Source organism: Eucyclogobius newberryi, unplaced genomic scaffold, assembly GCF_026437365.1.
Source record: "Eucyclogobius newberryi isolate DKJ021-1_F unplaced genomic scaffold, fEucNew1.0.hap1 SCAF_3, whole genome shotgun sequence".
Classification (NCBI taxonomy): domain Eukaryota; kingdom Metazoa; phylum Chordata; class Actinopteri; order Gobiiformes; family Gobiidae; genus Eucyclogobius; species Eucyclogobius newberryi.
The window spans coordinates 37118578-37135034 of record NW_027315945.1 but is presented as its reverse complement, the minus strand read 5'-3'; the positions used below and the strand labels follow the sequence as shown (position 1 = coordinate 37135034).

Below are 16457 nucleotides of genomic sequence, written 5' to 3'. Positions count from 1 at the left end.
GAACACAAGTAATTATAAAATGCAAATTGCGGCGTGTGTGTGCGCGCCGTCGAGCCTGCGCGCGTCGAACAACAAAGAGATGCTTAGCGCAACGTTTTTCACCGCGACGCGCCGAGATACGAGCGGACAAAAAGGAAGAAAAAAGGGAGGAAAAAACACATTGTAAAGAGACGTAGAAGGTGCGATTTAATTATGTGCAGTTACACCCGCGAGCAGTGGAAACACAGGGTGGATTTCACAAAGCAACAAAAGAGACGCGTGTTTGTCCCATTAGTCTAATTATACAGCCATTAGCGCTGGACTGTGGGAGCGGCAATTATAAAGGATGGCTACCGCGGAGGCCTGCGTCATGGCAACCGAAGATAAGTTTGTTTAGCCTTGCGTTCCAAAAGTCAGCCGGCATTAAAAGGCGTTACGCGGACGGGGCTTTAATCGCGTAAAAAGGGGCGAATGCAATGTCAATTACAGCGCGTTGTGTTTACGTTGAAGGTGCGCTATGCTCGTCTCCATGGAGATGTTGGCCGGAATGTCGCGTAGTATGGCCTTAAACTTAAGTTGCCATGGAGAAGGAGAAGGGACATTCCCCAATTTGAGTCAGCACCGAACTTAAAGGTTTGTTCAAAGGTTTGTTTTAAAGCTGGAAAGCCTCAACTCTCACAGAGTGAAACGAGGAAGTGTTTTAGCATTTCTAACTCTCTCGTGTTAGCCGCTAGCACAGCTCCAGATCGTTAGCCGCTAGCACAGCTCCAGATCGTTAGCCGCTAGCACAGCTCCAGATCGTCAGCCGCTAGCACAGCTCCAGATCGTTAGCCGCTAGCACAGCTCCAGATCGTTAGCCGCTAGCACAGCTCCAGATCGTCAGCCGCTAGCATAGCTCCAGATCGTTAGCCGCTAGCACAGCTCCAGATCGTTAGCCGCTAGCACAGCTCCAGATCGTTAGCCGCTAGCACAGCTCCAGATCGTTAGCCGCTAGCACAGCTCCAGATCGTTAGCCGCTAGCACAGCTCCAGATCGTCAGCCGCTAGCACAGCTCCAGATCGTTAGCCGCTAGCTGCTGTTTCAGACACTAAAGTGGAGCATTCGTCACCACAATCAGCTCTCAGCCCCAAGTGCCATATTCTGACTCACATGGCCCATTTTTACAAGGTTGAAAAGCTAAAATAATTAATAATTAGATGAAGATGGCACTTGTAAGTTTGACTTTTTCCACTAAATTCTACATTTGCAATAGACTTTCTGCAGTGGCAACAGAATCGACTAATTATGACGGAATTAGTATATTTTTTTTAGAAAAACATGACTTTAGGGCAATATTTAATGTTTTTGTAATAATACGGGGGTAAAATGCCACTTCTGTCCAAACATAAAAGTTAAGAAACTGTTTTTGTTCATAACAAAGTAAAAGCATGTTTTTTTGTTGTCGGGACATTGGCGGTAAATGACTCAAATTGGGGAATGAAAAGCAGAACGTGGCGGTGACGGGGTTTTCCAGGCCGGACGGCTCGAGCTCGCCGCAGTCCAGCGTTTGTTTGGCTTTTTTTCAATTCCACGGTGGAACCAGAAGGGGGCGTCTCGTGACAGTCGTGCGCATCCATCAAAGAGTGAGCGGTCAGAAGTGGCCAATATCGTCAACGAGATTACATGAAAACTGTGACACAATAGAGCGAGAACGCCGTCTATAAGAAAACTGTGCAACACTTTATAATAACCACACTTTTAAAAGCCTTAACGAAGCTTAATTCAGGCTTGGAAACATTAACCTCGACTCCTGACCAATGAATTAAGTAGTTACTAAGTATGAATCATTCTGAAACTTTAACAAATAACATTAATAAAACATAATATCATAAAAATAAACTATTTCAAGATTTGTGTCTATGTTTTATTACAGCTTATTATAAAGTGATGAAGAAAACTGTTTAAAGTGATTTATCTGAAGGTTTGTGTTTGATCCATCGCAGTGAGTCAAGAGAAAACACAGCTTTTCGCCTCTTTTTAAGACTAATCATGTGTATTTTAAACATAACTGATTCAAGACGAAGCGCAATCCAGTCTTTTTTCCCATAAATTCATGCTGTTGGATCACTTTATGCTGCTTTTTGTCTCTTTATTTGGTGCGATATGACTCCTAAAGGCTGCGTTTGCCCTTGAGCCGCAGCTCTTCTACATTGAAATTAATGAACTGTATCTATTCACGTTTTGTGCAATACTCGAACCTCATTCAACCTCATTATTTTTACGCTTTACACACTTTTAAAAGAAAACGACCCATGGAAAAAACAAGAAACATTGAAATATATATATACGCTGTAGTCAACATGGCCCAGCCCTTCGTCCTCGCGCAGTGTCGGTGTTCACTGAAACGTCTTTATATTTAACCCTGATTTTCCTGGTTGTGAGAGCGATGGGCCGCTTGTGTTCGGGCCGCTTTTGTTCGGGCCGCTCGTGTTCGGGCCGCTCGTGTCTTGTGTTTGGGCCGCTTCTGTTATTGCAGATAAATCCAGTCTCGATTCGGAGGAAAACTGCCGGCAAACATGGCGCGGACGCTCGTGTCGCCGCCTGCGCTAATGGAGGAGCTGCGCGGGAAATGAGTTTACATTTACAAACTTATATTTGCAGTTTGAGGATATTTGTGATATTTATTTATGTCACGTCCATTTTATGATTTAATATAGGATGACGTGAAATAGAATAATATACGTCAATCACTGTTCTGAATATTATGGATCTACTCTTAATGTTACGATGAATACAGACATGTACTGCAATAGACCTGTAATTGTGCTAAACATTACATACACAAATAAAATATGCAGCCAGAATACGCAGTAATGTATGTACTATATGTCTTTTTTGTAATATTTTATGATTCAAATATTAAGCTAATGTAGAATGAGCAAATATCGCATTCAATTTGTTTTCTGAAAACTGTGTATCATTCATTAAACTCTTTTTCCCGTAGCAAAATATTATGATAAAATGAAATATATGTAAAAACAATAGTGAAAAAATGAAGGGAAAAAAGCGTTACTTTAGCTTTGTTTGAATTTAGTAAAAATCTGATTTTCACAGTTTTTTTGCAAGACGCTGCAGGTGAACAGGAAACAATCTAAAATTCAAAGCTATCAATTTGAAAATTTATTTTTTTCATATTTTCATGTAGAAATAAGGCATTTTTCTGTGTAAAAATTGCCAAAATTGTTCACATTTTTTGTATTAAAATCTGAAAAATGGACAGCGCCAGGTTTAAACATCTTGATTCATTTTGTTGACGGATTAGACACAAAAATATTTACAGAGATTTCTTATTTTGTTTTTGAGAAAACTAGATCTGATTGAAAATGTGGCAAAAAAAAATGTTTTAGTCTTAAACCTTTAATAAATCAAGTCTAGAATTAGATCATAACAAATCCTTCTGTACGTTTCGTTAAAACCTTGTTAAGCTCAAGATTGTAAAGTTTGGTGCGTGTAGCGGCTGCTTTATGAGTTTGTGGGAGGAAAACGTATTTTGAGAAAACGGCTTGAAAAATCTACATATAAAGTGAATTAATTGAAATAATAAAACATTTTTAAGAACCAGATTGGACAAATTGACCTGCAGTGTCTCGCCTTAAACTGCCAATCGCTTCATCGCAAGAACACTCGCCGATTAATCAAGAAGTGACCGTGGACTCTGTTACCGTGACGACCTGAACGACCACGCTGCAGGTCAAGATCTGATTCTTTTTCGGCCCAAATGTGACCAAGCTCTGATGTTTCCATGGCAGCGTGAACGGCCCAAATGCGACCTGGGCCTCATTCACACATGGCACTAAGTCTGATTCAAGCCCGTTCTGTTGCTAGGTGACGGCAGTCTCAACGGATCCCATTTATCGTGACTTCTGCTCTGGAATGAAACGGGCGCCACTTTTTATTCAAATGGAAAAGACGGGATTTAAACAGATAAACCGTCCAAAGCGCCTGACGGACGACAGCAGCGAAGCTACGAAAAGAGACGTTTCACCCTGAAAAATATCAACTTTTGCCCCTCAAATTAAAAAGATAACAACAATTATAGCGTAAATGGTGTTTCCTCTAGTTTTGTCGTATTCCCACAAGGGACGCTTCAGGGCTCTCGGGTTCTCACATTTCAACGTGAACCGCCTGTCTGAAAACAATCTGAATCGAGCGTCGAGACCTGCAGCGTCCTTTCCAAAAAACGCACACATCATCGATATCGTCCTCGTCTTGTTCTCTCGCTTAACCCGCGGCCTTAATCGGCGACGCGGGCGACGCGGGCGACTCTTGAGCGCGGGATCGTTAAACACCGCCTTCGTCAATACGCTCGATTCGACACGACGCGGCGTTGGAGGAAGCCTTAACGACGCCCATCTGGATGAACATCTGGGAGCTCGCGCCGACAAACTCGCGCGCGACACGGTCAGTTCATACGCTTCACAACCGCTGTGTCGGAAACGGGTCGTTGGGTCAAACGCTTGGGGCAAGAAGAGCCCGTTTTGAACACGAAACGTCATGTTGCGTCGGTGAGTGGGTCAATAACGGTTCAAACGAGCGACGCGGTTTTAAAGATTGTTCAGAACACTTTAAATGAGCCTGAACTGCAATGAAATGTGCGGGAAAGAGAGAATGTCGCGAGAGCATGTGACAATATTGACGAGAGTAAAGCGCCCCCTACAGATTATATTGCCCACTACAGGTCGGACGACTTATTGAACTAAAATGCAGTTAAGATAAATATATTTAGAATTTTGCTTAAAAATATGGAACAAAATATCCCAGAATAGCACATTTTTTAGGTTTTCAAATTCACTTCCTGTTTGTAATTGATGACATCACGCTAGGAAATTACCCAGCAAACACTGGGCCAAAACTCATCTAATGTCACTATTTTTTTTATTTTCACAAATATAAATGTAAGAGAGCAATTTTATTTTGTTGAATTAATGTTGAGAGAGTTAAAAAAGTGGTTTCTTTGTGTAAATTCTGCATAAACTTTGACTGGAATGAGTGTCCCTGGTGTGATGTCACTTCCTGTCACTTTCTACAGATTTTTCAACGTTTTCTCCACTAATACCAGCTCGACTGGTGTAAAACTATCATTTATATGTTCAACAGGAATAAATATACTGAATAAAGTCAACATTAGAAAATTGTAAAAACCTGTCACAGGCATTTTAAAGGGGACACTATGACTTTAGGGCGAGAAACTGCCGGCGAATAAGATTTAATATTACATTTCAAGAAATAACATTTGCTTTCTGTAGTAAGAGTTCTCATCATGTGATCTTTACATATATGAACTCATTATTTCATGTGTAAAAATGCAAAAAAATTACATATTTGGATTAGAAAAAAAAAGAAAGCCAGTTTTAAAGTTCTTTTTTTTTTTTTTTTTTGATGTGTTTGATACTTAAAAGTAATTTGAACGACACATTTAGTATTTGAGGTCTGAAAAACTAAAAGTAGAATATTAAAATGTAATATGTCAGGTTTAGATATAAATAAATCTATGAATGTTGTTTTTAACGTGTTGAGAGCAAAGTGACAGAAAAATTGTAAATGAATAAATGAAAGACAGTTTAAGATGTTTAAATGCCATAATTTGGAACATTCCCAGTGAAACCGTTTAACAAACTGATCAGCATTTTATAGTTTATCATCAGGATGCGTGTTATATTCACACATCAAATCGTAGAAATCCAAAAAGTTATCCAATGTTCAAAATGGTTGTTACAAACTGAGGTAGACTAGATTGAAAATAACATCTGAGAATCACAACATGCACAGAATCTTGTGAGTTTTGTTTTATTGAAAAGGACTCATTTAACCACAAAAATCCTCTTAATTTTATAGCGATAAATATATAATTGTGAATGTCTTTTTTCCATATTTACATTGTGACTTTTACATGAACTATTACATTTAGAGTCTATTACAAACTGGCCTTTTGCCTCATTTGCATACATTTACATTGATATGTTTATTAATGCGCACTTTCCCTCTGAAAACAAACTAAACAAATAAAATAAAAGACAAACCCAATTCATACATAGGACTAAAACACAATTACGATGCCTCAAACGACAGAAAACAATCTATATTATTTTGCTTTGTGAAGTTAGGATTTTAACTAATGTGAATAAAAAGTACAGTCAACTATTTTTAAATGTTCTTCCTTTTTAAATAAATGTTCTTCCTTTTTAAATAGCCCATCGTTTTCAGCTCAAAACAGGCCAGTTGTAAAAGACTGCGCAGCTGCAGGAGAAGAAGAACCAAGCTTCCTGCAGTACTGCTCAGCGACATGTAGAGGCCACTGAAAGACACTGTGACTTCTGGAAGCTTCAGCAGCAGAAGTGACAGGAAAACAGACTTATTTGAATATATTCTGGACCAATTTAAATATACTTGTGACACACGGTAACCTTAGATTTTCTTGGTCAATCACTGCTTGCCTTGATTGCCATGACCGCACGCCACTGACTTAACTACTTTTAAACGTTTTCATCTTATAACAGGCTTACATTCCTATTTACACAATACAAATAAACTCTACAGAAAATATAGGTCTGCTCTTTGTGCTAAAATAGTTTCTAAAATGTAAACTCGTACATTCTAGCGAACAGCCCTCCGTCACGCAGGCGTTTTCGACCACGTTTCGACCGCCAACGTTTGCCGGCTTTACCTCAACATCAGAATATCAAAAACATCCCCCCCCCCCCAAAAAAAAAAAAAAAAAAAAAAAAGCATGAGTGTTTTTATTTGTTTGGCGTAGAAAGTAAAAGACAACAAAACCAGGGGGAAGCAGATGGAGCCGGTCGCAGAGTGGGATGGTTGGCAGCTGTGGTGGAAGGGCGCGCTTGCGATACGCCGCGCACCAAATGCAAAAAAAAAAATGGTCAAAAAAAAAAACGTGGCAGTTCTGGCGCGGCTCCTCTCTCGCCAAAATCATATCTTTACGTTTAAAGTTTAAAGCGTTCCCAGGCACCTCCGACAGTTTTAGTTTGTATTTTTTTTGCACATTGTGGGGATAAAAAAAAACACCCAAAAGAAAAAACGGTTAGTCTGGTGTTAGTCCTGCTCGTCATTTGTGATGGTGGTTAAAGTCTAGCTTGGTTCCATGGTGACAGCAGAATTCCTCACGTTTCTTATCTCGTTGTGGTCGCCATTGGGCCTAAGTGATAAAAACCAAAAGATCTGACTTAATTGTACCGCAAAGTAGCAAAGCATTTGTATTGATTGACTGCAAAATTTTGGCAGGTCTGACTCGGGCCGTTAGCGGAGTCGTCAGCGTCACCGTGAAAAGTGCGGCTTTCCACGGGTTTTCAAAGTGGTAAGAAATTCTGCTATCATGCTGTGCGTCGTGAGCGAGGATGCAGCGATATCCAGGCCCAAAAAGATCAAATTTATCTCTACAAATGTCCCAGTGACACGTGTCGATCCTGTCGTGTTTCAAAAGAGTTCAATACAAGCGTTTTCTTGTATCCAACGGGTTCTAAAACAGAGCAAAGGATCGTGGTCCTTGTGGTTCAGGTTCGGTTGTGTTCATGTTTCATAGTTTGATAAGTCAACGCAAAGAGGACAGAGGACAAAAGCAACATTTTGGACACATTTTCCAAACTGAAAATGATCGTTTTTTGTTTTTTCAAGCTAAATTCATGTTGTAGTTTATTGCTTAAGTGACGAAAATGCTATGTTAACGTCTCATCCAGTATCTATATTTATGTCATCTTAGTTCTATTTTGTTAATTAACTAACTAACCAACTAATTTCAGAACATGTTGGTAAAGGTCTAAACAAGAGCTACAGCTAGATTTTCCATATTTTGTTCTTTACAGAAGACATTCTTTATCTAAAACTCGATTTGACGTTTCGATTTGACTGTGATATCTTGCGCAGATCTAGTCCATAGTTTGAGACTGCGACTTCGCCCTAGAACTGACCAAAACCATGACCAAACCTGGACTGGATCATGACCAAACCTGGACTGGATCATGATCAAACCAGGACTGGATCATGACCAAACCTGGACTGGATCATGACCAAACCAGGACTGGATCATGAGCAAACCTGGGTTGGATCATGACCAAACCTGGACTGGATCATGACTAAACCAGGACTGGATCATGACCAAACCAGGACTGGATCATGAGCAAACCTGGGTTGGATCATGTTCAAACCAGGACTGGATCATGACAAAACCAGGACTGGATCATGACCAAACCAGGACTGGATAATGTGTCAGCCTAAGACGCTAAAGTCAGTGCCATCTTTGAACTCCTTTTAAAAGCAAAGTACAACATTAACATTGTGTCCTCCAGCTCAACATAAACTATGGAGAATTTAGAACGTCATAACATGAACACAACCGATAGAATTTATAAACCCCACTTTTCCCACACATTTGTCACGTTGCAGTTACTTCCTGGTTGTCCCGATATCGCTGCGTCCCCGGTTGTGATTTGAACGCTCTCGAAACAGACGCTCGTCTCCTTACCTTTTCCAGTTGTGCGTTTTGCTTGGACTTGTACAGGAACTCGCCGACCGCCACGAACACGGACAGGACGAGGCCGGCGGCGAGCACGATGAAGATGCCGCCGATGTTCTGCACGCCCAACGCGCTGGCCTCCTTGCTCTCCTCCTCCGGGCAGCCGTTCCCTCGCCACCACTTCTCCTTCATCATGTGCAGCTTGCCCTCCTCCTGCAGCTGCAAGATGGCGATGGTCATCTTGTCCCGGTACGGCGAGCCTGCGCGGGCAAAAGACGGTGGTTATGACTTCATCGGACAGTTCTTGGACAGATCGATCCCGTAAAGACGTCATTTGTGTTCGATGTCTCCTGTCTTCTGCATTTGACCCATCCCACCCCTTTTACATAACACTGTTCCCTCGTCAAAAACACATCAGAAGTTGTGTTTTATTTATCATTTCAGCGGACGGTTCTTGGACAGTTTGATCCCGTAAAGACGTAATTTGTATTTGACGCGTTTTTCAGTTTCAGGTAGGGTTTGGTACACTTTGTTGTCTCCTGTCTTCTGCATTTGACCCATCCCACCCCTTTTATACAACACTGTTCCCTCATCAAAAACACATCTGAAGTTGTGCTTTATTTATCATTTCAGCGGACGGTTCTTGGACAGATTGATCGCGTAAAGATGTCATTTGTATTTGATGTGTTGGTTAGTTTCAGGGAGGATTGGGTACACTTTGTCGTCCTAAGCATTTGACCCATCCCACCCCTTTTTTTGAGACGTAACACCTCATTCCCTTGTCCCCTCACCAAAAACACATCTGCAGTTGTGTTTTGTTTATCATTTCATCGGCCGTTTCTTGGACAGATTGATCCGGTAAAGACGCCGTTTGTGTTTGACGCGTTTGGTACACTTTGTCGTCCTCTGCATTTGACCCATCCCACCCCTTTTTTTGAGACGTAACACCTCATTCCCTCATCAAAAACACATCTGAAGTTGTGTTTTGTTTCAATAATCCTGGTTACGACCCCGTCTTCTTTCTGCGGCTTTGAATTCCCCAGATTTGTGACGTCAAAATTAAAGCTCTGAAGCCATTTTTAAATCCATTAATCATCACTGGACCCGTTCAAATCAAGCACGTTGGGGCAAGCTAGCTTTGGTTTGTTGGTGTTGGTGTTTGCGGCAATGACGTCTGCTGCCAATAGATGGAGCGCTGACACAAATCTTGACGTGGAAAAGTCTGACAAGTAGAAAGTAATCGTGTAATTTAACCTGAGATGGATGATGTTGCTAAATCTGCGTGTTTTTTGTGCTGATGGAGAAACAGGACCGTGCAGAGGAAAAACCCGGAACGTTCAAACCCTTCACAGAAAGACCCTTCGGCCCATAATGCCAACTCTGGACCTGCTTGTTGTGAGTAAAGAACGCTAAAACCTCAATGACACCGAGACAAATCGGAAGCTTATCGCGTAAAACGCCTGGAGATGAAAAACCTAGCTGAGACAAACTAGCCACGCAAGCTAGGAATGTAACCCAAGACGTTTGAGCGTCTGATAACGGCAATTACAAAATCCATGAGACCTTTCCCGTAGGACACCGTAGAAACTTTGAAATATCTACGTGATTTCCCCCAAAATTAGCCCGTTCACGACAGCAGCTCCCGAAACACACGGAACTGGAGAAATAACTTACATTTACATACATTTAACTCAATTATCTATGTTTGTTTCATTATCAGTTCGTTACAAAGATATGTGAAAAGCCTTACTGTGTCAAATTAACTATTTAAGATGCTTTTTCGATTACAGTGCCACGTGCTTCATTGGCGGACTAGAACCATCAGTGCGTAAAAGCAAAATCCCTCTCAGTCTGTGTCCTCCGATCACAAAGTCCTATCAACGTGACGGAAACCGGGGGAACGCACGAGTTTTCGAGCAGAAATTCCGCCCTGAGCATGCCGGAGTCGGAGGTCGGATCAAAGTTTTCACATGAATACGGCATCAAACACAGCCGCATTCATTTTGTGTCCTTCCGCGATGAAAGACTTCCTGATCGTGCAGGAAAACTCAAGTTGTGGCCCAAAAACACCAGTATAAATACACCAAATGAAATCAAAATGAGAGAATAGTAAAAAACTGTCCTAATCCTAACCTTTAAAATGAAATCCTAATTTATTGTGTTATTCTATTTCATCAAAACGTAATTATGGTCAACTTTTAACATCGGTTTTAAGGGATATCCATGTATCAGGATGCGTATCGTATCAAGTTCTGAGTATTGCCTCGTGGGGTACTATACAATACAGCCCTGGTCCACACGTACGTACAGTTACTCTTAGTTTTGGAGGAATCCCGAGGTGAATCCAGATCAGAAACACTTCTTCGCTTCTGCCTCGTGTTCATCTTCTCCCATGTCTCGAGCGTGGTCTCGAGCGTCGCGGCGGTCTCGAGCGTTGCAGCGGTCTCGAGTGTCGCGGCGGTCTCGAGCGTCGCGGCGGTCTCGAGCGTCGCGGCGGTCTCGAGCGTCGCGGCGGTCTCGAGCGTGGTCTCGAGCGTTGCGGCGGTCTCGAGCGTTGCGGCGGTCTCGAGCGTTGCGGCGGTCTCGAGCGTCGGGGCAGTCTCGAGCGTCGCGGCAGACTCGAGCGTGGTCTCGAGCGTGGTCTCGAGCGTGGTCTCGAGCGTGGTCTCGAGCGTCGCGGCGGTCTCGAGCGTCGCATTGGTCTTAAGCGTCGCGGCGGTCTCGAGGGTTGCGGCGGTTTCGAGGGTGGTCTCGAGCGTGGTCTCGAGCGTCGCGGCGGTCTCGAGCGTCGCGTTGGTCTTAAGCGTCGCGGCGGTCTCGAGCGTCGCGGCGGTCTCGAGGGTTGCGGCGGTCTCGAGGGTTGCGGCGGTCTCGAGGGTGGTCTCGAGCGTCGCAGTGGTCTCGAGCGTTGCAGCGGTCTTGAGCATCACGTCGCGGCGGTCTCGAGCATCGCGTTGGTCTCGAGCATCGCGGCGGTCTCGAGGGTGGTCTCGAGCGTCTCAGTGGTCTCGAGCATCGCGGCGGTCTCGAGGGTGGTCTCGAGCGTCTCAGTGGTCTCGAGCGTCGCAGCGGTCTTGAGCGTCGCGGCAGTCTAGAGTGTCACGCCGAGTGTCACGCCGAGTGTCACGCCGAGTGTCACGCCAAGCGTCGCGGCGGTCTCGAGCATCGCGTTGCGGCGGTCTCGAGTGTTGCGGTCTCGAGCGTCGCGGCGGTCTCGAGCATTGCGTCGCGGCGGTCTCGAGCTTCGCGGTCTCGAGCGTCACACCGAGTGTCGCGCCGGTCTCGAGCATCGCGGCGGTCTCGAGCGTCGCGGCGCTCTCGAGCGTCGTGGCGGTCTCGAGATGACATTCTCGAGCGTCACGGGGGTCTCGGTCACACTCTTTACCTTTGCGCCTCGTCAGAAGCGTAACATCGGGAGGTGAAAACGCTCGACTGTTGACTCATTAGCGCGGGTGTCGCTAGCACATCATTAGCACGCGCACAAATGAGCAGCTCAAGAGGAAGCGCTCGCATCACGGGAACAGATGTTATTATTGCTACGAGACGCTTTCAGATGACATTCTGTAACAGTTCAGGAAGGTTTTCATGAGCATTGGAGAAGACGCAGGTAATTTAAAAATAAAAGACACAATGCAATAGATGGGATTAATTAAAGTGCCTGTGACAGGTTTTTATGATTTTCACATTCTGACTATATTTGGTGTATTTGTACCTGTTGTACACATAAATTATAGTTTTACACCAGTCGAGCAGGTATCTGTGGAGAAAATGTTAAAAATCTATAGAAAAATGACAGGAAGTGACATCACACCAGGGACGCTCATTCCAGTCAAAGTTTATGCAGAATTTAAACCAAAAAAATACTTTTTTGACTCTCTAAACATGAATTCAGCAAAATTAAGTCGCTCTCATATATTTAAAAAAAATAATGATGTGACATTAGTTGAGTTTTTTCCCAGTGTTTGCTGGGTAATTTCCAAAGTGTGATGTCATCAAGCACAACCAGGAAGTTAAATTATAAACCTAAACAAAAAAAGTGCTATTCTCTGATAATTGTTTTAAATATTTATATTAACTGCATTTTAGTTCAATGAGTCGTCTGACCTGTAGGGGGCGCTTCAAGCACCAAAACAGAAATAAAGTTTGTAGTTCTAGAGAGGTACAGTTAGAGTATTGACTTTATAAACCTTTATAAATGTTTGTCATTAGAAGGTTTTAAGTCTTTCCAACCCTAACTAAGCAACAAATTTGACCTTTCTGAGTAAATATGTCAGTTAATCTGCTTTTCTATTACAAAAAAAGTGTGTATTTTGGGGAAGAGTTGTGAAAAGTACCAAAAATCAAATACTAATCAACACTTAAACTGGTACAAAAACTAGACAGAATAGAACAAATACCAATACAAAAAACATGCAAACGGGACAAAATTGGACAAATTTGGACATTTCCTGAACAGTTTTAGAATGACCTTGACCTTTATCAGAACGTGTCTGAGGCCACGTGGGAAAATAAAGAAATGACTGTACAAAACGCTAAAAAAAGTGAATTTTATTATCATTGTGGTATCAAAATCAATATAAAGCACAAAGTATTTTCCTTTGTATTTTCCTTGACCTTTTGTATCATGGCATCGTTATTGTGTGGACAACATTTATAACCCCCTAATATTAACTAAACAAACACATAAGGTCAAACCCAATTGCAGGCTCTGATATCACATGTTTTCATTTGCCAAGACCACGTTGACTTTTGACTTTTTTCCGCTTCACATTCATGAATTTAAATTGTTTTACTCAATATTAAAGGGTGTATATTGCGTTTCGGGCACGATACATAACCTCTCTTTCATCGCACACTATTCTGCATTTTACCGAATCGATTTAAATTCAGAAAAAACAAACGTGAGTGACTTTAGCCCGTAATTGTGCCGCAGCCCTTCTCTTCTGTGGCGGCGCTAACTTAATCTCGCAGACAAACAGCATTAGCACACATCGGTACACAGCAATTAGTGGCTAATTAACAGAATAATTATACGTAATAACATGTGATAATAGGATGCAATTATGTCTATTTAATATTCAATCTGCATAGGGTTTAATAATGGGCTATAAATAGGCATAACTTTACTTTCCCATACTTTAATTACTGTATAGAACGTAGTGTTTTGCGGTTCTTTCCGGGCGCCGTGAGAGAGAAATGCATTTAATCAAGCGAACCTTTCTGAAGCTCCAGGAACACAGCAGTGATCGAGCTGAGGAAAAACAATTACAGTTCAAATGGGAAAATCTGGTTTTGTCTGAAAGTTAATGCAGAATAATAGAGTTAAGGCTCTGAAGCGGTTGTGCAGAAGTGAGCGTGGGTTTAGCGTCACGGCTTTGGGGCTTTTCTTCACTTTTACGTTTGCTAAATTGCAGCGGAAGTGACTAAATATTTCCCGTTCAGAAGCGGTGACACGTCTTCATCGCCGACTCTGGTTCTGTTTGTCCTGTCATCATTTTGTTTTATTGTTTTCTCATTTCTTTGTAATTGTAATAAGTCAGGTCTAAAAACTGTTGTGTCTATGCAAATGACCTGCCACGCCTCTTTTTTGTTTTTATTTGTCTTGTTTGTCCGTCTTGCAGTTGTCTCACACCTGTCTCGTGTCTGTCCTGCATCTGTCTCGCACCTGTCTCGCGTCTGTCCTGCATCTGTCTTACACTTGTCTCGCGTCTGTCCTGCATCCGTCTCACACCTGTCTCGCGTCTGTCCTACATCCGTCTCACACCTGTCTCGCGTCTGTCCTACATCTGTCTCGCGTCTGTCCTGCATCTGTCTCACACCTGTCTCGCGCCTGTCCTGCATCCGTCTCACACCTGTCTCGCATCTGTCCTGCATCCGTCTCACACCTGTCTCGCGTCTGTCCTGCATCCGTCTCACACGTGTTTCACGTCTGTCCTACATCTGTCTCGCATCCGTCTCGCACCTGTCTCGCGTCTGTCCTACATCTGTCTCGCATCATTCTCGCATCTGTCTTTGTCTGTCTCGCATCTGTCTTTGTCTGTCTCGCATCTGCCTTTGTCTGTCTCGCATCTGTCCTACACCTGTCTCGCATCTGTCCTACATCTGTCTCGAATCCGTCTCGCATCCGTCTCGCATCATTCTTGCATCTGTCCTGCATCTGTCTCGCATCTGTCTTTGTCTGTCTCACATCTGTCTCACATCTGTCTTTCATATGTCTTGGTGATATTATTCAGACTCAAAAGGCACGTCAGTTGAAGATATGTTCAACCTTGTAAATCTAACCGTTTCAGAATCACATTGGCCAACGAATGTTTTCTTCATGGTTAATTTTCCCCTTAAGACCACATAAACAACAGGACCCATGAACTATATTATAGTTCATGGGTCCTGTTGTTTGTTCTCACAAAGTTGAGATGTTTCACAGTTGTCATGGAAACATCACTGGGACGCCTGGTTCAGAGGTGCTCAGAGATCGTGGCTCAAGCCTTGGACGGTTTCAGACCTCACACTAGAACACCCAGAACATATTTGTGACCCCAGCCATGTTCTACATAATGAACATGTGCTGTCGCCATCTGGGGGTCGGCGCGTGCCACGCTTTAATAAGGTCAGACTCAAACCGTACTCCATCCTGAAACTAAACCAGGAGCGTTATCTGTGACGGAGACGCTCTTTTAATGCAGGACCAATTCCCGGCCCTGGATCTGTCAATAAAGTATCATCTCTGTCGGTTGTTTGATAAAAGAAGTGAAAGGACAATTTTTGTTGTAAATAGGATTTGTCTTCAACAGCTTCAGAAGAACTTGTCAAAAATCGAACCAGCCGAATGCTAACGAGGCACTGGACAAATGCTTCAATTATAATCCCTCCTTTAGTATGAGGGTATTAGAGTATGAGCATGAGGGTATGAGAGTATGAGGGTACGAGTATGAGAGTTTAAGGGTATGAGGGTATGAGAGTATGAGGGTATGAGAGTATGAGGGTATGAGAGTATGAGAGTATGAGGGTATGAGAGTATGAGGGTATGAGAGTATGAGGGTATGAGAGTATGGGGGTATGAGAGTATGAGGGTATGAGAGTATGAGGGTACGAGTATGAGAGTATAAGGGTATGAGGGTATGAGAGTATGAGGGTATGAGAGTATAAGGGTATGAGAGTATGAGGGTATAAAACTATGAGTATGAGAGAATGAGGATATGAAAGTATGAGAGTATGAGGGTATGAGAGTATGAGGGTACGAGTATGAGAGTTTAAGGGTATGAGGGTATGAGAGTATGAGGGTATGAGAGTATGAGGGTATGAGAGTATGAGAGTATGAGGGTATGAGAGTATGAGGGTATGAGAGTATGAGGGTATGAGAGTATGAGGGTATGAGAGTATGAGGGTACGAGTATGAGAGTATAAGGGTATGAGGGTATGAGAGTATGAGGGTATGAGAGTATAAGGGTATGAGAGTATGAGGGTATGAAACTATGAGTATGAGAGAATGAGGATATGAAAGTATGAGAGTATGAGGGTATGAGAGTATGAGGGTACGAGTATGAGAGTATAAGGGTTTGAGAGTATGAGGGTACGAGTATGAGAGTATGAGGGTATGAGAGTATGAGGGTATGAAAGTATGAGGGTATGAAAGTATGAGAGTATGAGGGTATGAGAGTATGAGGGTACGAGGGTATGAAAGTATGAGGGTATGAAAGTATGAGGGTATGAGAGTATGAGGGTATGAGAGTATGAGGGTATGAGAGTATGAGGGTATGAGAGTATGAGAGTATGAGAGTATGAGGGTATGAGAGTATGAGAGTATGAGAGAATGAGGATATGAAAGTATGAGAGTATGAGAGAATGAGGATATGAGAGTATGAGAGAATGAGGATATGAGAGTATGAGAGAATGAGGGTATGAAAGTATGAGAGTATGAGAGAATGAGGATATGAGAGTATGAGAGAATGAGGATATGAGAGTATGAGAGAAT

General features: G+C 42.8%; 1 protein-coding gene across 4 annotated transcripts in view; it reads right to left on the bottom strand.

The window, feature by feature from the left end:
• Positions 1–16457, bottom strand: part of grik2 (glutamate receptor, ionotropic, kainate 2) — a 472281-nt gene that overhangs the window by 29620 nt on the left and 426204 nt on the right. For 3 of the 4 annotated variants that reach the window (XM_072460039.1, XM_072460040.1, XM_072460041.1), the window contains exon 15: positions 8495–8745. In XM_072460039.1, coding sequence (XP_072316140.1) covers positions 8495–8745 — 251 coding nt within the window. Of the gene's footprint in view, positions 1–7041; positions 7172–8494; positions 8746–16457 lie in introns of those variants that run through there. The other variant, XM_072460042.1, reaches the window with a different exon arrangement.